At 43.8% G+C, this 26,660-nt stretch overlaps 1 protein-coding gene across 1 annotated transcript in view; it reads left to right on the plus strand.

Annotated features, from left to right (window-relative positions):
* rnf220a (ring finger protein 220a) overlaps positions 1-26,660 on the plus strand; it is a 190,641-nt gene that overhangs the window by 118,745 nt on the left and 45,236 nt on the right. The window contains exon 4 of the mRNA XM_030402040.1: positions 20,229-20,358. Within this exon, the coding sequence (XP_030257900.1) occupies positions 20,229-20,358 (130 nt within the window). The remainder of the gene's footprint in view (positions 1-20,228; positions 20,359-26,660) is intronic.

The following is a 26,660-nucleotide window of genomic DNA, read 5'->3' on the forward strand; positions in this document are numbered from 1 at the left end:
CAGGCCTCATTCATTTTTTTTCTTTCGGTAAAGTAAATCACTCATAACCAGCCATTCTTACATAATACAGTTTGTCTTTTTTCATGTTTGATTTCAAAACGGGTCTCAAAATTGCAGTATTACAGTTACAATAATAGGCCAGTGTTGTGTTCTGACAAGCCTTTATGTGAGTGCAGGATTGAGGGCAGTGAAACAACATAGAATAGATGATTTGCTGTCTGTTTGTGTGTCTGATTGGAAGCTGAAAGATAGTTTATGCTTAGGACGTCGCTCCTCCAAACACTGAGAGTACTTGATCCTGAAAGATCCGGCTCTCATTTCAATCTTTAAATAAACCTGCTGTTGTGTGTTTACCCCTGGATCACTGCACTGGGCTCATCTGCTCTAAATAAATGATAAGTTCCCCTAATAGTTCACCTTTATGTGCACATCTGAGTGATACGCACCATTATTACTTTCCCAAATGTTTTTTTTTTCTATGACTTCCTTGATATGACCGTAAATTAATTTTATGAGTCCTGAATTGTGTTTATGTTTGTTTGCTCTAGATCACCATGTGGGCCTCAATATGACTACCATACTTCCTTATTAGTAGAGATGATAAGGGCTATTAAGTTACTGTTTAGGTACATGCCCATGACAACTATTAGTCATACATGTTCACAACATGATTTTTTTTTTTTGTCACAAGCAATTTTAATACCGAGACTTTTTATGCTTTTAATTGTGCAATTATTTTACATAAAATGCAGCACACCAAAATATCCTGTAATTTAAAAATTGTTGCTTTCGTCAATGGAATTCTGAATAAAACTCACACAAACAACACAAACAGAGACAGCATTTCATGATTATGCATCCACGCTATTCACCTACGATTTAACTTTTGAAGTGAAGCTAAATTCCGCTTCACCTCAGCATCACTTAACCATTCATGTATTCAAGTCAGTGAGAATACCCTGGCATTTATATGCAGAGACTGTGCTTACTGAATAAGAGGCCTTCCAGTGTGCTTAAGGCTACATTTTCATATCTAGTGATCTCTGTAATGTGCTTTTATTTGCGTACTGAAAGCGAACACAACTGATCAGCTTGTTACCCTCTTTGTCTGCCTACTCGCGCTCTGTAATGGAAATGAGACACAGTTGAAAGTCCCTGCGCTGTGGCAGTGCAAAGTGCTGTGCCTGAGGTGTGTGTGTGTGTGTGTACGTGTGAGTGGGTGGATATGTATAAAACACACAATATCAATCCTTTTTTGTGTGTGCATGCGTGAGGCTGACTGTTTGTATATTTCTGCCAAAACTGACTATATGCTTATGCTGCGGGTGTGTGTGTGTGCACAACGGCAGACACCCACAGAGACACAGGCCTGTCACCACCTGTGTGTACAATAAGCTCTAATGACGACACCTTGTGATTGATTGAATTTTTGATTTGTCTGCCGACATCTCGGTGGCATCCTTTTCATCTGAGATAAACAAAAAAATGGCGCCTCAAAAGTGTGTGTGTGTGTGTGTCTGCTCGCTCGTGTGTGTTGGGGAGCCTGTCTGCCTCTGTACACAGCAGGTGATATTTGCCAATTTAACTCAACAAGACGAGGGAATACAGCTGTATTTGGGTTAGCGGTGTGTGTTTAAAGAAAATCATGTGTGAGCAAGGGTTATTACACTTAAATGAAATGATCGGGCTTGTCCACAACGCTTTTTTTTTTTTTCTCCAAATACTGCACATTTAAACCCCACCTGACTCAACTAATATGTTACAGGCTCAGGGGGAAACACTGGTTCCAAACTGGCGCAACACATTCAATTACATATTACATATTCTTGACATTTGTCAGCAACACTCGACTCTAAAAAAAGTTACTAATGTCTTGATTTACTGCACACTAAACGTATATATGTGCAGACCTACATTGCGCCTAAATTTAATTACATGTTCCGCACCAAAGTACAAAAACCACACCACTGACACTATCATTGTTGCTTATCCCACTTAGATAACGCTTCTAAAGCCCTGAAAGTCCCTCCCTAGGAAACGCGTGGATAATATAAAGAAAATTATATTTCACTCAAATACAAGCTTTACAAGTTGAAAACTTCACATTAAAATTTCAACTGCATTTAGTGATTGACTTGGTTGACTGGCATTTTAGCCCTGATACCCGCATCTCTGGTGGCTGGGTAACAAAACCAAGCATTGCAAGCTAATTAGTAGCTAACCCTGCTAGCTACCAAGGTTCAAACTATTTCTAGGCTACTAGGCTGGTCTACACTAACGAAACCTTTTCACCAGGATTAGTCACTCCAGACGTTAGTGTTAACAGTTAACACTTAGCCCGGTAGTGCTCATCACGTATGCTACTTGGTGGTTCTTACCGCAGTTGCTAATGCTTATTGTCCCCACTAATCGCTTACAGTCCCAGCGCACACACATATCCAAGCCTTGTTTATAGTTTAATTCAGATCCACTAGTATTTGTTAACCAATCAGTATTCACACTGTCCAAAACATTTTTATGACAACAATCAGCAACACCATCTGGCGTTCACTCAGCATGAATCAGCGATGCTATCTCGATTGACTGCAAACTCAACCCCCCATTTCATCAATTCCAGTTAAGACCAAAAGGACAGTGTCTCACTGCGTGTCTACACCCATGTCCTATGATCTCACAGCTCTCTGTCCGGATCTACCCTCATGCCCCCACTGTCCTCTAATCTTGTTTGTCAGAACTAAATGAGCTGCCCCAGCGAGGTGTGTTAGCCACTAATGAATTTATTGCTTGATAAGAAGGAGGCCCATGCAGTTACAACTTACTGCAGTCATAAAGCACTGGAAAAAAAACTACGTGATTAACCTTTACTGGCTCTGTGCATAGGTGGTTCCGCTTGATGTGGTGCGTGCGCGCCTGTGGGGGAGACGTGTGTGATTTCATCTGTGCCTGTTTGCATGTTTGCCTCAGTGTGTGTGTGCACGTCTATCCTGCTGTGTCGTGTGTGTGTGTGTGTACCGTATGTGTTATGCATTAATGGTCGAAGAGGCAACAGTATTGATAACGCTCTAGCTATAAATTAATTGTTAATCACGTTCTGCCTAGATTAGCGAGTCATCCGATAGACTCCAGACTGACTGGAGACAATAAATACATATAGTCAATAAAACGGCAAAGCATTGTGGGAGATACAGGGAGATACGTGGGTCTGGTGTTGGAAGTTGACACGTGTGCCAGGGTGCCAGCGTCACAGCCATAAACCTGATGTCAGTTGTGGTTTTATACTCTCTCGTCTTATCTGGATGTACTCAATTAATAACAGGAAGAGAGGAGATGAGAAAAGAAAGAGAAGAGAAGAGAAGAGAAGAGAAACGAGACATCATTAAGACTGATGTCTCCACTTTCTCTCGCCATTCATTCACTTACAGGAAACTGCTTGTCGTCCAGCAAGACAGACTGTATAAGACGCGCTATTCTTCTTCTTCTTATCCTTCTTTTACCACTGAGCCGCTTCCTCTATTGTCAAAGACACATACACACTCTAATGGGTAATAGATGCAGGGCTAAAGCCGGGGCTGAGGAATAAAGATAAATGGGGAAGGAGGGAGGGAGGGAGGGAGGGAGGAGAAGGACAGAGGAAAGAAAGAGAGGAGTGACTTATGAAGCAGTACCCAGGGGGTTAATTTCTCACAGGCAGTTTTCATACAACACACACACACACACACACAGACAGTAAAGGTGATGTCTCGCCGTGCCAAGCCGGTAGCATGCTAGTTAAAAGTGAATAAGTTTATGGCCGGTGTAGGCCCCCATACATCAAGGAGCAGTTTGTTTAGCCAGCAGTGTGACAGGGTACAGTAATGTGGGCAGGGCCGGAGAGTGGCTACAGCTGTGATAAATGGGAGATTGCAGGAGGAGTGTATGTGTGTGTGTGTGTGTGTGTGTGTGTGTGTGTGTGTGTGTGTGTGCGTGTGTGTGTGTGTGTGAGAGAGAGAGAGAGAGAGAGAGAGAGAGAGAGAGAGAGAGAGAGAAGAAACATCAAAGCATGTTTTTAGCTCTCAGATTAATGGCGATTCCAGTATTTGATCTAAGTGATTTTTTCCCTATTTGAGGAATCTCTTTTTGAAGCTGTAAATATCACAGACGCCCTTCTCAAGTCATCTCCCACTGCCCGGCGTGAAAAGGATATTTCTCTGCAGTATCGACTAAAGCTCACGACTTGCAGTGTAATGTTTTAAATTGCATAAGGTTTTTTTTTCGTTGGTTTTTTTTCAGCAGCTATGAGTTAGGTAGTCCAAAAATTTAAAAAGTGAGGGTGGTTGCTGGTAAAGTACTCACACATGATACAATGATTATATCTTTCCGTGTAACTCCACTTGACTACATTTTGAAGTGATATTGTGCTTTTTTACTCCACAATATTTATTTGATAACTTGATTTACTAGTTTCTTTTGCAGATTGCATGCTGCATCAGAACCAAAGTAGAACATTTTTTAATTATTTTATCGGCCATCATATTAAGATAAAACTGGGTTTTCCAATGATCAAAGTAATGTGAATATCAGATCCTATAGATGGCCAGGCTAACCATTTGTCCCATAGTATAGATTATGTGTACATGCATATAAAGAACTTTTACTTACCTTTGATATGTATGTACATTTATTGTGAGAAAAGTCAAGACTAGTTCTGTGCCTCTGCTCAAGTAAAATCATGAAAGCAGGGCAAAATATATCTTCCTTTTTCCTGTCCACCAACACGCACCCTATCACCCTCCTCCCTCTCTCCTCTCTCCTTCCATTCTTCCCTATCCGAGTCCTTACCTCCACCTCATCCTCACCCCACTCCTGTCCCAGTCTCTGCCCTGCACCGGTCCAGCTGTGGATCTGACTGTACCACGGTGCTGAAACACAATAGTCCAGTCAGTCTACGGAGGAGCGTGTGCACGTCTGTGGGGCTGTGAACAATAGGTTCATTATCACTTGGCCACAATGAAAACAACTTATGCTGTTCTGTGCCTCTGCGTCCTCACTACAGCCAGTTAGTTAGCGAGACGGACAAACAGACAGACAGATGGAGAGGAAGACAGGACAGATCCAGAGACAATAAGTAGACATTGAGTCTGACAGAAAGGTAGAAAAGGCAGCGAAGGAGCAAGCCGCGCCACCCAGCCAGCCGCCATTTCTCCCCCAATAACTCACTTTTCTCCCCCTTGGAGAGGGAAAACAATAAGATATAACAATTGGCAAATGGCTGAGGCAGGCGGAGCATTACAAATGAAATGTAATGTTGTTACAGTTTGGAAATAATGAATTATGAGGATAAGCGGGGATCTGTAAAATCGCTGTAGCGATTTACCGGGGTTTCATTTTTCAACTGTATTGAATTATGGGGAATTGGCCTCAGTCAACTGCAAAATACAAAATGGGATGATTCACCGTTTCACTGTGCGTGAGTGCGTGCGCGCGTGCGTGTGTGTATGTGTGAGTTTATGCATTTTGTGTGCAAGTATGTGCAGCCTCTGACTGTTTATTTATCTGTCTGAGCATATGTGCATAAATGTGCACGGGTCCTTGCATATTTGCATGTATGCAGTGCGTGTGCATTTCTGTGTCTCAATGCTGAGTGTGTCTGTGTGTGTGTGTGTGTGTGTGTGTGTGTGTGTGTGTGTGTGTGTGTGTGTGTGTGTATGTGTGTGTCTGGACGTGTGTGTGTTCTTCCACCTAGACCTGTTGAGGGCTTTCTCTCGCTCACCCCACCGCACATGTGATAAATGTCCCTTATCGCCTCTGTCATTGTAATAGCCGCACAACAGGCCCGGAGAGAGAGACAGAGAGGGGGAGAAGAAGGATGGAAAGGGGGATGAGGAAGGGGGAGGATGAAGGGGAGAAGGTCGGGGTCTGTTGAGAGAGTCAAAGCGACGAGAAAAGAAAAAAAGATGGGGAGAGTGGGAGAAAGAGAGAAGAGATGGAGGGATGGCGGCGTGGAATGGGATAGCTGGAGTTATCAGCCGGTCTTGTAGGGGAAGAATACGCATCAAGCTGCCAATCATCCGGCCTGAAAATTGCTCTGAGATTTGAGTCCCCAGACGGTGTGTGTGTGTGTGTGTGTGTGTGTGTGTGTGTGTGTGTGTCCAGGGAGAGAGAGTATCCAAAGCCCCTGTCGTCTCTATGCTATTACTGCCCCCGTCCTTCCACCCGTCCCTTCATCCGACCATCTCGCCCTCTCCTCTTCCCGGGTTTTAAAGCTCAAACTCAAAAAAACACATCTCTCCTCTCCCTGTCAGTAAAACCTATACTCAAGTTGTTTGAAACACTGTTGTCGTCAGTGGCACCGGCTATTAGGGGAGGGTGAGAGACACAGAGAGAAAGAGCCAGGTGAGGATGATAGGAAAAGAGAGAAAGAAGAAGAAGGGTTAATATGTGAGCAGAAACCATTTCAGTCTCTTTAATTTTCTATTGATCTGAGCTGTAGACCTCTACCCTGTATGTATGTGTGTGTGTGTGTGTGTGTGTGTGTGTGCCTGCCTGTTTGTTCGCATGTGTGTGTGTGTGTGTGTGTGTGTGTGGAGAGTTAAAAGCCTCCAAGCTGTCTCAATACAGAATCTGAAAGTACCTGAGACTGACAAGTCGCTGTCAAGTGAAAACCGTTTATCTTTTTTGTCTTTGTCAGATGAAGGATTGAATGTTCCCTAACTGGTTAAGAAGATGTTCCTCTGATAGCCACGCATCTCCAACACAACTTTTTATAAGTTTTGTGACATGTTCTTTTTTTGGCCATTTAGAATTTGGGATTTTTTTTCTCAAATCACCTCCAAATCCCTCAGTTTGTTTGTAAAAATAGTTTCTAATAATTAAGAAAAACTGCTTTTGCTCTCTGTTGATTTTGACTTTTTAATTTTTCATGAATCTTATGTTATTTTCTTGACAGAAGTGGACCATAGTATTTTTTTTAAAATCCTGAAACAAGTGAAAATGATTTGCAAAAAAGACTAAAATATTCTTTTAATTCACATGTTCTGCGCATATTTTCATTTGTTTATAAGTTTTGAGCTCATATGATTTGAAACTTAAGCTGTGGACAAAATGATTGACAATTTATGGAATGAGACATTACCACAGGCCCCGCAGTAGCAAAGTGTAGAGAAACATCCCCCTCTATTGGACAACGTGATATCACCAGGCCGAGGGAGTGGGAGAAACAGAGGACAGAAGTGAAAGTGAATGAGAAGGAGGGGATGGAGGAAGAGATGACGGGCCGCAGCACAGAGAGATGGACAATTCATGAACACCACAGTGATGTCCAATTGCACCCGTGTGATGCAATCGCGCTCTATCTGACACACACACACTCATACACAAACTAGCCTCAGGTGTGACCTGTACAATCCCCCACTCCAGCAGATAGAAATCATTGGTCTTCTCCTATCAAGTCTTTGCACTTGATATCTTTTCACATACATTTTTTTTATCCCCATTTCTGGTTTGTATTATACAGAGAATGAGATACAGACTGAGAGACAGACAGGGTGACAGAGAGAGGCAGTACAGAGGAAGTCATGTGAGTAAGGAGTATTCATAGATCTTAGGCTAAACCAAAATAAGACAACATGATTTTTCCATCTGGAAAGAGTCTTTTCTCAAGTGGTACAAGTCAGTGTGGGTACCAGTTTGCCCTAATGTTTTCCTGTTATTTTATTTTTATTTTCATTGCTCTCTAAAATCTCATTTTAGAACAAAAGTACTCATATAAATTATATTACGTGTGCAGCGTATAAATTATTCTCAGTGACATTATGAAATGCTGTGAAAGTCGTGTTTTCACAAGCAAACCCTTGTAGTCTGCTCCAGTCCGGGGCCTGGGAACGCTGAGATTCTTGGTGATCCACAGAACACACTGTCATGAGGACGTGGCAAGCACCCAAACCACAACACAGCACCCCGAGGCGTAGGCCTGACCAGGGAACTTAGGAAAGTTTTCATTATCTGGGTTGCACTTATTTTCCAGAGGGAGCTGTGGTGCATTTTTATTCCAGCTAGGACAACTGACACCCAAGGAAAACACAGAATTCCCATCAATAAACTCCCAACTTAAGTGTTTATTGTCGGTGCAGATAATTACACCGTATCTGCTGCAGCGTTTGCACAAAATGACCAAACCAAAGAGAAAAAAAAAAAAAAAAGTTTTATTGTCATCAAACTTGTCGAGATTACCGAGATGCAGAAGTTTGCTCTGTGTCCGTTTGATTTCTATTCCGGTGACACTCCGGTGAGAGGGGTAATAACAGCAGACAGCTAGACAGACAGCTAGATAGATGGAAGGCCAGACTGCTCCCCTTGTATGAAGGATTATCCCCTATCCTCTGTTTGTGACAAGAGCTGATAAGGGCCTGAGAGGAGAGGCAGCAAGAGGCTGAGAGGGCCACTGACACACACACACACACACACACACGCACACACACATATGCACATATAATCCACAGCGAGAGAGATATCAATCCATCATTTAGAGCCGGGGATTCAGCAAGAGGAAATAGGTTCTTCTCATTCGCTGACAACCCGGCACACATTCGTGCAAAACACACACACACACACACACACACACACACACACACACCTTCAATACCATGTGCTGTAGAAAGGGCTCATGAGGTTTCAGAGCTGAATGAGGCTGTTTGAATGACTGTTCAATTTCATCTATTTATCTGATTTACATTTGGCTATTGTTGTCACCGCGGCGGTATATCTGTGTGTGTTTAGGGCTGTCAGAATGACATCAGTGCCACTAATAGAAACCATAAATCTAAATGTCCTGTCATTAGATGTATCCCAATCAGGTTTTTTGATCTGTGTTGTTTAAATAAAAAAGCAGAGGATGCTAACCTGGGATTTTCCATAAAGAATGCACCAGAAAACATGCAACTAAATCTGTGTTATATCTTTCAATTTAGCTTTTATTAGCCAGAGTCATACTTTTCCTGATGTAGGTGTCATTTAATTTAAAAAAAAGTAGCAATACAGTTTCTTCGTCATTTTACATAAATTAGGGGACTATAGTCGAGGATAATATCATTTTTCAGTTAAGGAAATGTGGGTTGTACTGCAGAAGGCGGTGTAGTAAAGGGACGAGGTGGTGTGGTGGTCAAAGTACTGCACGGTTACAGCCTCCGTATATGTATGTGCGTGAATGGATTGTGCCACCGTTTGACAGGAACATGAAAATCCCCGCTCCCCTCCTCAACATGACCACATCTCTTGAGGGATGTGTGTGCGAGAGTGTGTGTATCTAAGGGTGTTAACATGGATTTGATGTGCGTGCGCGTTTCCCTCACGAGGGACTCTCTGCACTGATAGGAAAGCTGGGAGCATGTGACGGGCAGAGGAATAGACACCGTTTTATTAATTTCTACCGTCTTTTTGCCTACTTGTCCTTTTTCTTGGTCCTTCTGTCTCCCTGTAACCTTGAACCTAGAACATATGCACTGCTATCTGGGTGTGTAAGAGAAGCAGAGGGAGTTGGTGCTATTGATTACAGTTTGCGACAACAGGTCAAAGGGTTAACATGTGTAAGAGGAACCTTATTGCAAGGTGTGGGGGTGCTGCAGTAGGAAGTGGTTAAGGGCTCTACAAGGGGTTATAAGACGATATAATACACTCTCACAATCTTGCGATGGCTGGAAATAGCTCGGCTTGATTTCTTGAGATACTGTGCACAGTGAAAATTTGACGATGTAATTTTTAAAGTGGGAAGAAAATCTGTCCTGGAATAGCAACTGACCTCCTCCTTTTCCACTTTGTAGAGAAAAAACAAGTTCAACAGAAGAGGAAAAATGAATGAAAAATAGAAGGTGACACAGAGAAGGTGAAAAAGACACAAAGAGTAAGGAAAGAAATAATCTAGTCTAAGTGGGACAAAGACAAAACGTGTAAGAGAGGCAGAGGGGGGAGGAGGGTGTGTTTGGCACTGCGTAGCTAAGCGCCAGGTTAGGTGGCAGGGCCATTTGGCGAAGGCGCCGGTGCTAGACTTGATGGATGAGACAAACTGCGGGCTCTTCTCTCTTGTAACTTTAAAATCATTAAGCCTTTTACACGGCCATGCAGATTTTTATAGCCACCTCAGACAATCTGCCACTTGTTCATGTCTTTAGATCAGCGGGATGGGAGAAGACACATGGAGGGAGGACAGGGATAATGTCATAACTTTATCTAAAGCGGCCCGTATCCCTTAATAGTTCTTTTGTTGATATGCAGTCATTTACTTTGTCTTCAGAATCGTAGGGCATGATTACATTTGATATTTGAATGTCAGATGGAATTGCTATGTCTCATTTATTTTTGTTTCATTCATTATTTTATTACTATTTGACAACAACGTTTGTCTTTAATAAAGGTTTAATCTGTGATCTGATGTGCTGCCCTACAATGGCAGAAAGTGGTCTCTGCATAAATGCTACAAATTAGAAAAGAGGCCGATCCTTCATACTGTGTAACAAATATAAAGTTTATAAATCAATGCCTAGTGAACGAAAATGAAAACATATGTATGTTTATTTGATACGTTGCAAATTAAATCAAACATTATGTCGCATTTTAGGTTCTTTCCGTTCAGTTTTTTAATTCGTGCCACCACAATTCCCTCCCTTTTCTGACATGAAAGTCAGCTCATGTGCACGTTATGTGTATGTCATATGACACATATTGCACATATGTTGATTTGATGCATGTGAAACATACAAATGTAACTTATCTGTGGTTTGCAGAAACACGAAATGCCAATTCTGGTGACCGAGCTGCTTTTACTTGTTTTTAGCTCTCACTGTCTAGTTGAACATTCTGTGAAAATAATACAGTAACTACACAGCTGGAATCACGTAAGCTACGTCAATCTGATTGTTTGGTTATGCGGTCAAACATAACTGCCATAACTTAATTCCAGCCAAATATGTAGTTACTGCGTGCTGGCTTTGTAGGGCAGTGTGGATCATTCATTTTCAAAAACACTTGAGAATGTCTTTCCCTAAAGTATGCGCTGGTCTTTGTTCCCTTTGATGCTGCGTAATTTTTTTTTAAATTATCCAAATTAGTTGTTGTGGCTCAGGGTCACGAAACTTAGAAAAATGTGTAAAGGACGATGAAAATATTCACCAAAGCACACGTTTCTGGATGAAAAAGATTCACACCCTCTAAGTGACACAATGTGGATGTTAGGTTTAAGCATTGAACCGTTTTAAATGTGAATGCATTTCAAATCTCATCTCTGATGATCGCGCTATCACGAGGCAGGGGAAAATGAAGTTCAGGTACGCAGCAGGTAATCTGGCACTGGGAGGACAGCGTGACATTGATCTAAGATTTTAATCTGCTGCTCCTCTTTGCCGGGCACGTTTTGCAATAACAAACACAGCTAGGTATAACCAGGAGATACATAGTGAGGATATTAGGAGAAACCCAGTTAGCTTAGACAAACTTTTACCCAGCAAATAACAGTGACATAACATAATCATATCACTTTTTATAGTATCCTATTTTTTTCCTCCATTTTCTTATGAGTGTGTGTGTGTGTGTGTGTGTGTGTGTGTGTGTGTGTGTTTGTTTTATGTGTGTGCGTGTGTGTGTTTCATACATAAGGCGTCTTGTGCGACAGGCCAATAATGTTAATGACAAACCAGCAGCGACAAGGGGATGGGTGTTCCTGCGACGCGCTCTAGATATTATCAATAACAGCTTGCGCGCGTATGTAAGTGTGCGCATGCCTCCGTCTATCCATCCATCCATCCATCTCTCCATCCGTCCCCCTCGTTTCGCCTCCACAGGCTGCCTCCTCCGCTGTTAGGATTCAATTAACACAGCGCAGGCAGCCATGGCACCCTCATTAAAGCTAATTAGTTAAAACATCAGCCAATCTAGCGTTAATTGGCTTTGGTAATTAATTCAGCTGCTAGACCATATGAAAGCAGCAGGGAGAGGGATAATGAGGGGGGGAGCGAGAGGTGGAGAGAGGACGGGAGAGAGCGCATCCGGAGGAGAGGGAATGGAGGGGAAGGAAAGATGAAAAGAGAAAAGATGAAATGAGGGAGGTGGAGAGAGAGAGCTAATAGAGAAGTAATGTGCAGGGCAGCCTTATTTCTGTAGGTGTTGGTCCCCGAGCACTAGTTCAGTGTGTGTGTTTGTGTGTTCAGGGCTGAGTCAGGGCGTCTATTTCAAACTTGCTGATGTCCCTCTTTGCCCCACTGACACGGCATGTTCCTGTCGTGATGAGACCCTTTGGGATGGAAATGAGTGCCGACAGGCCTCACGCCCACACCTCTCTGCTAGGTATCCCTCCTCCCACTCTTCCTCCTCCTCCTCCACACCGCTGAGGAAGGGGAAATGGAACAGAGACAGTCAGCAGAGAGAAGAGAGGAGAGAGGGTCAGAGGTCAGTGACCGCAAAAATGGCTCTTTCTGTTATTGTGTGTCATTTTTAAAATAGCAGTGATTATACTACATATATGAAAAAACACCGCACCAAATGTTATACAAGTCCATTCAAAGTTCTGAAATCACACCTCGAAATTAAAATAATTGAAAAATCATCCACAATGTTCAGGTTTGATTGATCAAAGTGATTAATTATTCATATGAATATTATTATATAAGTATAATAATATTTTGTATTATTATATAACTATAACAATATTCATCATAATATTTTCAGAGTGCTGATTATGGTAAGATAACTATATTCATTTTTTAAACTGCACAAAAAAGAAATAACTCTATAAGGTGTCCTCATAATTTAAATTTTCTTATGACTGAAATGTTATTATTATTGTGTTTTTGTTTATTTTTTAAGAGATGACTCCCAGTTTGGCTAACTCTGACTCATTTAAGGCAGCCCTGGTTTAATCTGCCTGCTTTCCCCCCCTATATTACTTGTTAAATAGCTAAAGTAGCTGCAATAAATATTTATATATTTCATCTTTCCATATGCTGATACGTAGATGCCCATGTTTGAATTCCCCTCTAATGCTGCAGGTATCACTCTGTAGGCAGCTGTCATACGTATGCTTGCTTTTGTCTTTATTGAATAAATGTGGTCTTTTTTCCTGGAGAACACTGGCAGGCAACAACAGCTTGAAGTGTGTGTGTATTGTGTGTGTGTGTGTGTGTGTGTGTGTGTGTGTGTGTGTGGGTGTGTGCAATAGGGGTCTCGAAGTGAGATTTAGCCTATAGCGGCTAGTCGTGCCTTTGCTCTGTGGGTCAGTGCTTGGTTAATGCACCATTAATTTACTTCTCTCTCCCTCGCCACACACTCTCTCTCTCTCACACTCACACACACACACGCACAGACAAGGTGATTGATTGAATAAACAGCTGTCAGTAGTCGGAGATAACCTCACTAGCATCGCACCGCTGTCTTTCAGACACACACGCGCGGCGGGGTCCCAGGAGTAAAAACCCACATTACGCATGCTGACACACACTTGTGAACTGACGCGCACACATGCGGGGATCATCAGATGATCATTTATCAGCGTGTGTTCAAAGGCAGGCGGATGATTCATGACACGTTAATATCTTTTGCTCTCAATTTCCCAAATTATCCAAATTTCGTTCACTTCATTCCTTCAATTCAAGAGCAAAGTGGCCTTGAAAATGCTGTCCACTGCCCTTAAACTGTGACAGAGTGATATAATAATAATAATATAATATTCTACATATGCTAACAGTCAGCGCTCCCATGTTGTCCTGTCCTTGTAAAATAAATGTATTGCACTATTTTACATTTCACTTTTTTTTTCACAGTTCAACATGCACACATTTTACACGCGGAAATAGGTTAGAGTCCCTCGGCTTAAACAGACAGCAAACGCACACACACACACCTTTCACCTCTCTATCCTTCTATCCGGCCATCTCTTCATCCCTCCTCTCCGCCGTGCCGACATTTCATTTGCTTTTTCTAAAAGTGACAACCCCAGGGAGCGAGGGGAGGGAGGGGAGCGAGGGATAGTGAAAGAGCCTGGTGATGAGTTTTGAGCAGGGCGTGGAGGAGTGCTATTTAAAAGCGCCATGCATCATTGTCAGATGGTGGGAACACACAAACACACACACGCACGCGCGCACACACACACACACACACACACACACACGCTCAGACAGACACGGGAAACACACGCATGCACGGAGTAGCGCAACGCAGCCCGGGTGGCAAACTGAAGTTGACCCCCGTTCCATTTCATCAAATGTCCTCTGAATGAGCCGCACAGCCTCATCTGTTTTGCACACACACACACACACACACACACACACACACATACACAGAGTTAGTGATCAGCCTTAGTGTCTAGCCTGCTTAAATCACAGCTCACTTAAGAGAAAAACCATATCGCCTCACCGGGAGACACGCACACACACCTTGCTGGTCCCATTTGTGTTAATACGGCCCCTGGTTTTTGGGCTTTAGGGCTCATATTTGCCATTATGGAGATGATGGCTTTACGGGGGCCTCTCACCTCACCTCGCGTTGGTCGGTGGAGAAGAGAGGGGAGAGTCGAAATGAAGGCTGACACCACGACGGGATTTATTTGATTGTGGATGCGAGGCGGTGTCATTCTGGGGAAGGGTAGAATAAGGAGGGGGATGGATGAGATGGGAGGGGGGGCCCAGACCCTCGGGCTAAGTGAAAAGAAGAAGAGGAGGACGATGACGGGGTGAAGGGAGAGAGGAAAGGGAGCAAAGGAGAAGGAAAGAAATAAAGGAAAGGAAAAGGAAGAGATTGAGGGGGAGCAGAAGTGGCCCCTCTTTCCCTTTCCGTGAATCAAATCAAATTCCCCTTATCGCACATTATTTGAAGAGGTTATCGGGCGCGGTAATGCGGTTACACGCCGGGCCGCGGCTGAGAGATTTCCTTGTTTACCGATGTTGGCGGGTGTTATAGCTAACCGGCCGGGCGAACGGCGAGGGGAGGGGAGAGAAAGGAAGAGGAGGAGGGGAAGACGAGAAAAGAGGGGTAGCGGGCATAAACACTTGATGCATGTCAGAAAACTCATTTAGGGGAACAACAAGGAGGGGGAATGGAAGTGTGTGTGTGTGTGCACACACACAAGGAGAAGACAGTTGTTCAAGGACAGAAAACAGCCTCTACATGTAGACACTTTGTAATTCCATTTGGGAAATGTGCTTGTGTGTTTTTGCGAGTGTGCGTGTGTGTGTATGTGTGTGTGTGTGTGTGTGTGCATCGCCCACCAACATACTGTATATGTGCCAACTCATAAACCCGGCCGTCCTCTTTTCTGACTCTTATTGTTGTGCTTAAATCCAGTTTACATGCGCAGTGCTCATTAGCTGATTGTGTGTATAATTTACAAGTGAATTCAAGTCCCGGCAAAGATATAAAAGATAGAAAACGGTCACGTTCACGGCAAGTCAGACATGTCTTGTGCTTTTTTTTTTTTTTGCAAATGTTCAATCCAACCAAGGACCGACTTTAAGTAAAAAAGTTAATTACAGTGCTGTTTGCTGTAGCACTCATTCATATAATCTTTATCCAGTACGTACTATTCCAGTTTTTACACACAGTCCTACACATGGCCTCCTGCTTCCTGAGAGGCAGGAATGATGGGCGAGATAAAAGCAAAGGGATGACACGCAATACAGGTCATTAAATGGGATTTGGACCCACAGTGTTGTGAGTACATGGTTCGCCTCTTAGCCCAGTGAGCCATGAGGACACCCCAAATGGTTTTTTATCTCTGGCCCCATTGAGAGCGAGTATTGAGCTGACAATCCCTGTCCTCTCTGGAGGTGGCCTTTTACCTCAGCTCATTGTAGTCTGTGACTGGGAGCCTGCGCTATCTAGCATCTATTGATTCCCCACTTCATGTGGACCAGAGCAACACAGGAGAGGGAAGAGAGACACCGAAGGGCAGGGAGAGAGTGAGAAGGTGTGTGTGCGGCAAAGGAGAAAAGGGAAGGTGAAGGGTGCTGCTTCAAGTGTTAAAAGGGATCAAACTTGCTTCATAATGACTGACACTTCATACATTTTCACCAGCTATACGCTAAAGAGCTGCTCACACCTCAGCTAAAGTTATTTAAATATCCATGGTGGTCACACAAAGTTATCGGCTCACAATAAAGACAAGAAGAAGACCAGAAAAACATGTTGCAGAAAAAAAATGGAAGAATAAAGTTGAAGGAGGAAGCAGGAAATGAAAGGCAATGAAATGAAGAAAGAAACGGCAGAAGGATCGAACCGTGGAGGAAGTAAGGATGCAAAGGAAGGAAAGCAGGAAGGAAAGGAGGAATATTAGGATGAAAGCAAGGGCAAAAGTGAATCCCTGCACATGCAAGATGAAGAAAAGAAGGGATGAGACAAAAGGGGGAAGATTCCTCCTCTTTGCCCTCCACTCTTCCGTATGATCTAACTCCGCCTCGCCATCTGCTGTCTATAATTACCTGTCTAGTTGTGCGTGTGTATGTGTGTGTGACTCCTCCCATTATTTAAACATATAGAGATTAAAAAAAAAAAAAAGTCAGACCAAGAACTTCTTCTTAAGTTTGAATTAGCCTCATTGTGTATAAGCTGTCGAGCTAGTTGATGAAGGCAAGTTAGTTGAACAAAGATGTTGTAAAATATTATTAATTTGTATTTACTTTTTGGTCCAGTAGATGTGATTTGCCAATGTGTCATTTCTTAAATTTTATTTGATGTCTTCGGCAGCATGTCAGATAAACCACATATGACTGACTCGTTGAAGTGATCGCCACGTACGTTCCCCCAGACAAAGTCACGCAGCTAAAATAAGAATTAGCGACTCTCTGTGTTGAGTTAGGCCCGCCAAAGTGTGCATGTCAGCACTGAGGAAGCGGGTGAATACATCAGACTGAACACGCAAAAAGTCAGTGGATGTGCTTCCTGCCAGTTGGCTGACATATTGTTTCGTGACATGACCAAAAACCAGTGAGAGCCATTTAGTGGACCGAGTGTCAGAGATGAAAAGGAGGGAATATGGTGAAGGAGGAGAGAGTGATGGAGGGATGATCGGGTTGAATAAAGACAGAAAAAAAGGAGCGAGATCGGGAGAGAGAAACAAAAGGGTGAAATCGGGGGGAAAACGGGAGATAGAGGGAGAGAGAAATAGGGTGAGGTATGGAGGGACTGAGAGAGGGCGAGGGAAGGGAGAGAAAGTAAGAGAGAAAAGAGAGATGAGACGATCCATCTTGGCACATTAGGGGGGATCAAGCCTGCACTCCATCATGGCTGTCAGAGGGACGCACACCTCCTCTCTCCTCTCCTCCACCCATGCATCCATCCATCCCTCGTTGGCTCCGCCAGCCGGCATTTCACTGAGGAATCTCAGCACTAAAAAGTCCTGTCAGGCCTATTTCCTTGTTATTGCCCAGCCCTCTGCTTCCCTTCTTCCTCCTCTCCCCTCCTCTCCCTCCCCTGGATCTGATACATTCCCCCTGCTCCCCAAGATTAAACGCACCCTTGTTGCGCCGCAGGGTGTGTGTGTGTGTGTGAGAGAGAGCTGTGAGGTCCAAGGCAGGACATGTGGGAAGCGCGTAGGTGTTTGTGCGTGTCTGTGTGTGTGTTGCCCTAACATTAATCATCTTTAAGGCGCTGACAAGCCTGGTGTGCGACATCACATCACATCAACACCCCTCCCCACACACACACACACACACACACACACACAACCTTCTCCCCCCCTTTCTCCTCTCCTCCTCTTCTTCTTGTCCTCCCCTGGATTTATCTGTCCGTTCGCCTCTCCCCATCACTCACTTCCCTCAGGGAGCGTTTGACGGAGAGAGGGAATCATAGAGGAAGAAAAGGAAAGAAACACGAGGGGTGAGAGTGACAAAAACATGGGGGTGAGAGAGAGTGACAGCAAACGAGTTGGAAAATAGGATGAAGAGGACAACGGGGTAGGGAAATTATCGGAAAAAAGAGGGATGGAAAGTGAAAGTCGAATTCTTTCATTGCAAAATACAAAATGTGGGCTGCTTTGTTTGGATTTGGTTAGCATTTTTTATTTTATGTTTCCCATGTTTTGCAAAGTTCTGTCTTATTTCATTTTAGTTGAATCACATGGCAGTTGAATTTCCACCTGTTCCATCACATCAGCACAGTTAGATTTGTGTGTGTGTGTGTGTGAGTGTGTGTGTGCGTAGAATACGGTTAACAGCTTGTCTCTGACCCTGTCGTAAGTCAGCTGAATTCAAATCAGTTCCCACACAAAACTCCTCCTCTGTGGTCTTTCCTTTTGTTGATTGTTGCCGTTCCGTTGTCACACTTGTGCATTTACATTTCCTTTTCATCCCTTTTTTTTTTTTTTATTGTGACACAAATAAAAGGGCAACTCCACACAGGAGATTCCACGATCCAAAAGAAAATCACCGCACATTGAAATGCTAAAAAGTAAGCTCACACTGCGCAAAAGAAGTATTTACTTTCTTTTTTTAAAAAAAGTATGTTTTTTGATATAACAAAAAACTGGAAATAATCAAGCAAGGGCGTGTGTGTGTGTGCGAATGGCCGTGTGTGTGCGTGTGTGTGTGTGTCCACGTCCTCAGGTGTGTGTGATTGTCTGTGGAATAGAAAGAGCCCCATCAGCCGCAGACAGGGATTGGATCTTTCTTTGTTTGCTGTGGCGGATGGCGACGGCTTCAGCATGACTCAAATTATCTTGTCAAAGCAATAAAGGGGAGACGGACGGGGGTAGAGACGGAGAGAGGGAGAAACAAGGAGAGGAAGGGAAATACACTGAAGGGGAGCGTGGCGGAGGAGACAGAGAAGGACAGCCAGACAACAAAAACGAACGAAAGAAAGAAAGATAGAAAAAGACAGACAGACACACAGACAAGAAAGAAAGAGGAAGAAGGCAAGAAAGAAAGAAAGAAAGAAAGAGAAAGGGAGGAGAATATCGAAATAGGATAGGAGATGAGGGAGAGAAGAAAGAAGGAGAAAGAAATGAAACAAATAAATGGATGGTAGGGAGCAGAAAACTAGAAATGGATGAGGCTGAAGAGAGAGAGCGAGAGAAGGATAGGTGTGGAAGAAGAAAAAAGAGGGAGAGAGAGACAGAGAGAGAGAGAGAGAGAGACAGAGAGTAATCGATTACCTATTTTTCAAAGTCACTTAACGTGTCCAGTGCTGTGGCTCTGTTAAGTAGCGGTTGAGGAGAATGGGAGCCCGGTATGCACACACACGCTCTGAAAAAAGGGAGGGTGAGGCCGATGTGTGTGCGCGCGTGTGTGTAGGAGTGTGTGTTCCCCGCTAGTTGTCTCTTGATGAGTTCTCTTGCAGGAAACTGTTCTGACAGACCAATATGTGAGCAAGGATATGTGTCCCCAAAGGGCCGCGTGTGCATGTATATGTGTGTGTCTGTGTGTGTGTGTGTGTGTGTGTGCGTGTGTGTGTACAGAGAGAAAAAAAAACACCAAAGACAAGATGGATCGGGAGTCCCCATACCTGGTCCTCTTGTTGCCGTGGTGACAAGCAGTCTAAACGGGATATCCTGGCTGAGGCGGAGCCTATTGTTTGTAGGCTAAAAAAAGCCCATTTGATTGGCTAAATACAGGAAATCCGGAAGTGTCCTCCAACATTAAGCACTCATACACTTTCAATAGATGGTATTTATAGCCAGCTCGGACAGACTCAGACTTGAGAAAGTAGGATGTATATTACTGTACTTACGCACACGTGAACACAAAGGAGACTGCGACCTGCGAAAAACACACACACGGTGCACACGTATCCCCAGTAACACAATGAGAAACGCACTAACACACACACACAAACAGGTGGGCCCCACCCTGTGCCCTGCTGATCAAGGACAATGAAGTGAGGTAGTGTTGGCAGACTCTATACAGCATTATCTCATCCATGGCTGACACTTCTTTAAATCTGCTTTGACCTGAGAGGACACAATGGAGACTGTACAGCACTCTATTCCCCTTTGTGTGCGTGTGTGTGTGTGTGTGTGTGTGAATAAGCACTGTAATGCACGTGCACTTAATGTGTGGGATTCCAGAGGCTCAAACCTTGGTGCTCGCGAGAATACACAGTGCTGAAGTTTCCTTGAGTGTCCTTGCAGAATTGAAGGGCGGCTCTGCGTGCAGTACGACAAATACACAGCTGGACACATATATTTGTGAAAATGATTTTGATAGTTTGTCATATGCATTACATATGCTGTATACATACTGAAGTCCCTCCCTTTGTCTTTCCTCTCATCCTCTGTCCAGGTAAAAAGAAGATGTCTCTGTATGACAGCCAGGCTCCAATCTGTCCCATCTGCCAGGTGCTGCTCAGGCCCGGAGAGCTCCAGGAACACATGGAGACAGAGATTGAGCGGCTAACTGCCATATGCCTCAGGTAGGCCTCGAACATAGCTACAGACTGTTGTTCCCTGCTCACACGTACACTCACACACAGTCATTTACAGTAAGTGCCATCAAATTAAAAAAAAATACCTCTAAGTGTAGCAATACTACAAAAGTGTGTGTGAACGTGTGAATTGAGGATAACAGTAGTTTATGCTTGTGGTTTAAAACTTGTGCAGGCTGTAAGTACTCCTGGCCTGACACTGGGAATAAAGAGTAGGAAAAGAAGCTGTTTTTTTATGTCTATCTTAAAGCTTATTTATTATTTCAAATGTCAAAAACGTCTGATAAATCAATTTAACATACGTAATCATTAGCTTGCTTGAGTCAGCTTGACATTGTATGGATAATTATCTGTCAGGAAATACAAACAAGCGAGCTTTATTTAAAGACAAATTCTTCTCCGGCTCATCGAGATGAATATTCTTTGGCACGGGGTGAAGGCTGAGCTTTAACTCAGCTATAATGTCAGGCTCGCTGACTGCTGTTCTTTCTGCCCAGAGATTTCGGCGCCATAAATCTGCATAAAAGGCAGAGGCATGCCGTCGACGTAACGCTAAGTGTTTCCTACGGGGATTAGGATTCAAACCTGTGACCTCGGGTTCGCTGCTGCCCCCTTCCTCTCCTCGTGGCAGTTGCACGAGCTGTTTTACGGCGGATAAATCAACTCGGGGCCCTTTTAACGATGGGACACAACCATTAGGATCCATATTTCACCTGGACCGTACGTCTGGCTGTGTGTACGTGTGTGTGTTTGTGTACATATGTGTGTGGCCGCAGTGTGGCTGTGTTTGTGCGTGACCCCGTGTCCACCTAAGCGGCCCAGCTTTATGATAGTCCCCATTAACCTGGGGGAAGAGGGCAGCCGATAGCGTCACCCCACGTGGAAATCATACTTCATTTACCCCCGTGTACACCTCCTTTACCCCTCCTCCCGGTCCGTCCGTGTCCAGATACTGCACCAGTCATCCTCATTCCTCTTTTCCCCTTTTTTGATACCTGCTCTTGTTTATCCATCCTTTCTCTGTGTTCTCTAACTGTCCTGCTATCTTCTACTTTTGCTTTTCCTTTATCTTCCCCTTTTTCCCATATTTCTTCCCTAGCTCTCTTTTTGTCATATTCTTAACCTAGAACCTGTCCTTTCTTTTATTAATGTCCTTATTTTACCATGTTTCCACATGCTGGGATTAACCAGTTTTCCTCAGTGGAAACAGGACAACATGTACAATCCTTCCTGGTTTGTGAGGAGGAAAAGAACCGGGCAGTTAAACAGAAAGTTTATGTGAGTAATGGAGATGTAGATTAGTCTCCATGCAGGTAGACTGAAAAATGGAGGGCCAGGTTGGGACAGGGGAATGAAGATGAAGAAATCAATGGAATAAAATAAATGTTATTAAAACATGTGGAGTAAAGGATCAAAAGAGTGAGGCACCGAATAGAACAAAAAACAAACCAGGCAAAATATTCTCCTCAAAAGGAGAACTTGTTTTTCCTGAGCTTTCAGCCATGGTAGCTGTTGAAACTGAGAACGGAGAGAAAAGAATACATGAGAGATGAGCAAGGGTTATCCATCCATCACTGTCTGATATGATGAGGTGTGTGTGTGTGTGTGTGTGTGTGTTTCAATAATTAATAAAGGTTAGCAGTCTGCCCTTGCCTCTGTGGGCCTCACATACTGTGTAGGTTCAAAACCCACATTTATCTGGACAGAGATGTACACACATACGGTCATTTAAGGAAATATGTGTCATCCCGGGTGAGCTGGGATGTTGGCGTCGTCACCACAAGAAAACAAAAAGAAAAAAGATGCCTAAAAGGAAGATTCAAGGGGAAACATTTTCAGATGTGTTCCTTTACAACCAAACACACAAAACATCTCAGTGTGACTTTGCATGCGCGTCACAGAGAATGGAAGCGGGAGATAAAATAAAAAGCGGCAGAACCTCATTCTATATGGCACACAAGTGTGCGCGCGCACACACACACACACACACACACACACACACACAGAGTCTCCCCCTCTCTGCGGCTCTCTGCATGGTAGAAGCCGTCATTGAAAGTGACAGTGGGAATTTGGTCCAATTTGTAGTAAATCTGCCTTTAATGACGACCAGCGCTTGCTGAATGAAAGAGCTGTGGGTATGGAAAGGAAGGTGTGTGTGTTGGTGTGAAAAATGGGTGTGTCCCGTATATGCCTGGTGTCTTTTATATATCTGTTCTTCTGTGTGTTCCTATATGTTTTCTATTTCTTCTCTGCTTTCTGCTCTGTCCTCTGTACATTTGAGTGTGTGTGTGTGTGTGTGTGTGTGTGTGTGTGTGTGTGTGTGTGTGTGTGTGTGTGCGTGTTCGATTACGACTGCCAGCCTGTCCTCTCTTGTGACGGTGAGCTCCGTCACTTGTTCGTGGCCCGCAGCTTCTCATGCACGAACCTTGTAATCACGCATAAACACACGCACGCACACGGTCGAGCAAATGGAAATCTATCATGCCCTGTACATGTCAGGTGACTCGTGGGGGCAAAGTAATCTACATACCCCATCACCCCCTCCTCTTCATACCCCTACTCCTCTTCCTCCTCCTGCTCCTCCATAATCAATTTGCCTCCACAGGAGCGAGCGCCTACTTCTCTAGCAGACGACACAAAAAAAGGCAAAAAAAGCAATCAGTATCTTGAGGTTAGCGCCGTCCCTCCATTCCATCCAACTCCCACTGAAAAAAGACTTATTCATCTCTCTCTCTCTCTGTCCTCCTTTTGGTAGGGAGTGGAGGTGGGAGGCGCAAAGGCCTCCGCTGGCTGTCAGTCAAACCCGGTCTGTCTCTACTTGTGTGGGACTGATGCAGATTTAATCAGGTGCAGGGGGATGGTGGGCAGTTTGACTGAGTAGAATTGCTTCCAAATTACTGATCAGTCCAATTCGAAATAGTTCTACCGACACAAGACTGGTCCTGAGTAAGTACCATGGCTGACATAATCTGTTGCACAACTTCTTTTGAAGGTCCCCCAACCAAGCGTACTACTAAACCACTAGAGGGTGTATTTAAACCGGGACAAAAAGTTTACAGCATAGCAAGAAATCAATACATTTAAGATTCTGCTGGTACTTTTCTTTTGAAACGGTTTACCTCCATCACTTGTGCTACTTGTAATTTCAATACTTACAGTCGTACCTGCTACTGTCTTGTACATTATTGAGGTTTCAGACTCAAGAAGTTGTTGTTTAGAAAGACTACAGTTAAGCTAAAAAATAATCTCTGATTCCTCCTGATTTCCTAAATTCGCCTATTTTTTTCCTTCATTTATTTTTTACTTTTATCGCAGAGGGCAAGGAAAAAGGAAAACATCTGACCGACCACCTGACAGCTGTGACTACTTCCTGTTTATGATCTCTCAGGTTCTTGCCCCTCGCTTGCCCCCCCGACATTGTGTTGTAACACTTTTGAAGCAGACCTCATGTCCTCACCTGTCACCTTCCGGTCGCACACATACCTCATTACCACAACACATTTTAAATTGCTTTGTCTCCCGTTTTCTATCACTCCCGTCCTTCCTTTCCCTCCTGTCTCTCCGTCTGTCTGTCTGTCTGTCTGTGTGTATGTTTCACTTCGCTGTGCTGCTCATTTCCACTCTCTCCTCCTCGCTTTGACGCGGCAGGCAGCTGGAATTTCCAGCCCCATAACCCCTCGCCATCCAAAAATTCATAGAACCGGGCAAACAGACGTGTGCGAGAGGAGGCAACGACACGCCGACTCTCCCATCACTCCCCCTCTTTCTTTCTCTCGTTCCTTGTCTTCTTTCATCTTTCCCCCGCTCGATCCCTCTCTCTTTATGTTGCCCGCTCTCCCTCCTTCACCACATCTCTCTCTCTCTCTCACCTCACATTTCATCTCCTTCTACCCTTTTTCTCCCCCCACCTTTTTTTTTTTTTTTGCTCCCTTTCATCTCTCTATCAGCCCCTCTGTCATTGTGGCAATTTTCTCCCATCGTGGCAGGCATGCAACTGCTGTCCCCTCTCTCCCTCTCCCTCCTTCTCTTGTCGCTGTTTGACACTGTCAACAAGCAGGTAGAGGTGGCTGTTATTGTTGATGCCTCTGCAGAGGTTCCAGGTAATGAATAAAAGAGAGATAGAGGGAGAAGGAGAGAGAGATGACAGAGACAGAGATAGAAAAGAGAGGCGGGAGCGGCGGTGGCGATGTGCTGTTGGCAGATTCCCCTGCATTACACAGCAGCTTGACTGTGTCACCCATGTTTATTCTCTTTGTTGGTGGAGGTGAGGCCCACGCTGTTCAGCTTTAACACACACACACACAAACACGCACACGCACGTTAGCAAGGCAATATGCAGATGCAAGCAGGCGCACACACACACACACACACACACACACACACACACACACACAGAAACAGTAATGACACGTTTTCAGAATCATGTCCACCAAGCACAAAACACACAAACACATTTAACACATATATACACAGACACTTGGGTATGCTGTGCCCTTAAAAATGATTTTAAAATATATATATCAAACACAGGTAAGGAAGGATAAGCACTCCCGCTTTTATTTATTTTGGACGGTTTTGGTTTCAGCCACAAAGATTTCTTCTTTTTTTTTTTCTTATTCTTCTAATCGTGTTCATTGTTCATTTGTCTCTTGTTATATTATCAATGTTTTCGATGACTCATCTTGAACTCAGAAACATAAATGCCTCTGATTGCATGTAATTGTGACTCGTCAACCCATCCATCATGCTGTATACTGTCAAACCCCACCTGACTGTTGGTGGCAGTGTTAGCTGCCAGCAGAGCCTTATCATTGGTATTGCTAATAATGCCACCAATATAGGTAGACGCTAACCATTGACAGCAGCTCCCTGTCTCAAAGCATCCATTCACATCCCACGGTCCAGAAATATGTCTGATTACAGAAGCTAAACACGCTCCGACAGCAATTTCATTGGGCCTTTAAAGAGGTACTCCAGCAATTTAATATTGCCCTTTCATAAGGTTGAAGGGCTAATAGGATACAGATCAAAAATGGTCAGCGAGCATCAAAAATTAATTCTGTAGACGCTAATAAATCCTGACTTTTAGCTCCTGAGAAAGCGCCTGATCTTACGTTTCCCATGGTGGAACCGATACCTCTTTGTCAGACCCTCTCCTGTTTGGTAAACATCTGTATCTTTCAGACAAAATCCACCGCCAATTTGTAAGATACGTTTTAATATAAGTTTAGACATTGAAGGATCTGTTCAGCAGTTTTCAAGTCTGTCTTAAAACAGCAGTAAGGTGCCCATATGAACACTGAGACACTTTTTGCTTGCAGCAATCATCCAAGTTGGTTAGGCTTAATCGGACTGCTGAACCCTTACTTTAAGTTATGGAATGAGGACTGTGGATTTTGTCCCCCATCACTTACATTGGAAGCACTTAAAGAACAGAGCTCCCAGTGGCTGATATAAACACGTGCTGCACTCCACATCACTGACTGTGTGTAAGGAACATTTCCATGGCTTCCATACGTCCATGCCTCTGCCTCATCATACATTCCATCTCCACTCTGTGCAGCTATGCATTATATTTCTGTCTTATATTTCCCTTGTCTTGCTCCCATGCCTTCTTGTGCACCACTTTGTAAAGTCTCCTCTCAGATAAGTGACGTATAAATAAGGCTTCTTATTCTGATTATCCACCCTTCCATCCATTGAAAAAGGAAATCCCTTGTCTACCAAGGCATGCTGTCAGATTAGAGGTCTCGCTCAATTCATTTTCAGGCACATGCCTTTTCATGGTTTGCCACTGTCTGTCTGTCTGTCCGTCAGTCAGTTTGTGTGTGTGTGTGTGTGTGTGTGTGTGTGTGTCCAAGGGGGTCTGGAGTGCTAACAGGGTCTCAAAGCAAACATGACAACCCTGTCTTGCTTTGTCAATGTCAAGCTTGTCGCGACGCTTCAAGAGGCTCCGAGAAATGTATCTCTGTGTTCGGGAGGAAGGCAGAAAGAGATAGACGATGGAGGAAGAGAGGGAGGAGAGGGCTGAAAAAAGAAATGAAGGAGCAACAGATCAATTGAGAGTAAATGAACAGAATCCGACGGTAAAAGTGTCAGAAAACGAGATCAGAAATAAAGTAACATGTGAATTCAATGTGACTGTTTTATTTGTTTTATTGGCAGAATAGAGGAGTCTTAAGTGTTTTCTTTTCTTTCTTTCGTTCTTGCTTTCTTCTTTCTTTCTTTCTTTCTTTCCTTCTTCTTTGTTTTCTTCTTTTCTCTTCTCTCTCCTATTTCTCTCTCTCTCT

This window comes from Sparus aurata, chromosome 21 (assembly GCF_900880675.1).
Source record: "Sparus aurata chromosome 21, fSpaAur1.1, whole genome shotgun sequence".
Classification (NCBI taxonomy): domain Eukaryota; kingdom Metazoa; phylum Chordata; class Actinopteri; order Spariformes; family Sparidae; genus Sparus; species Sparus aurata.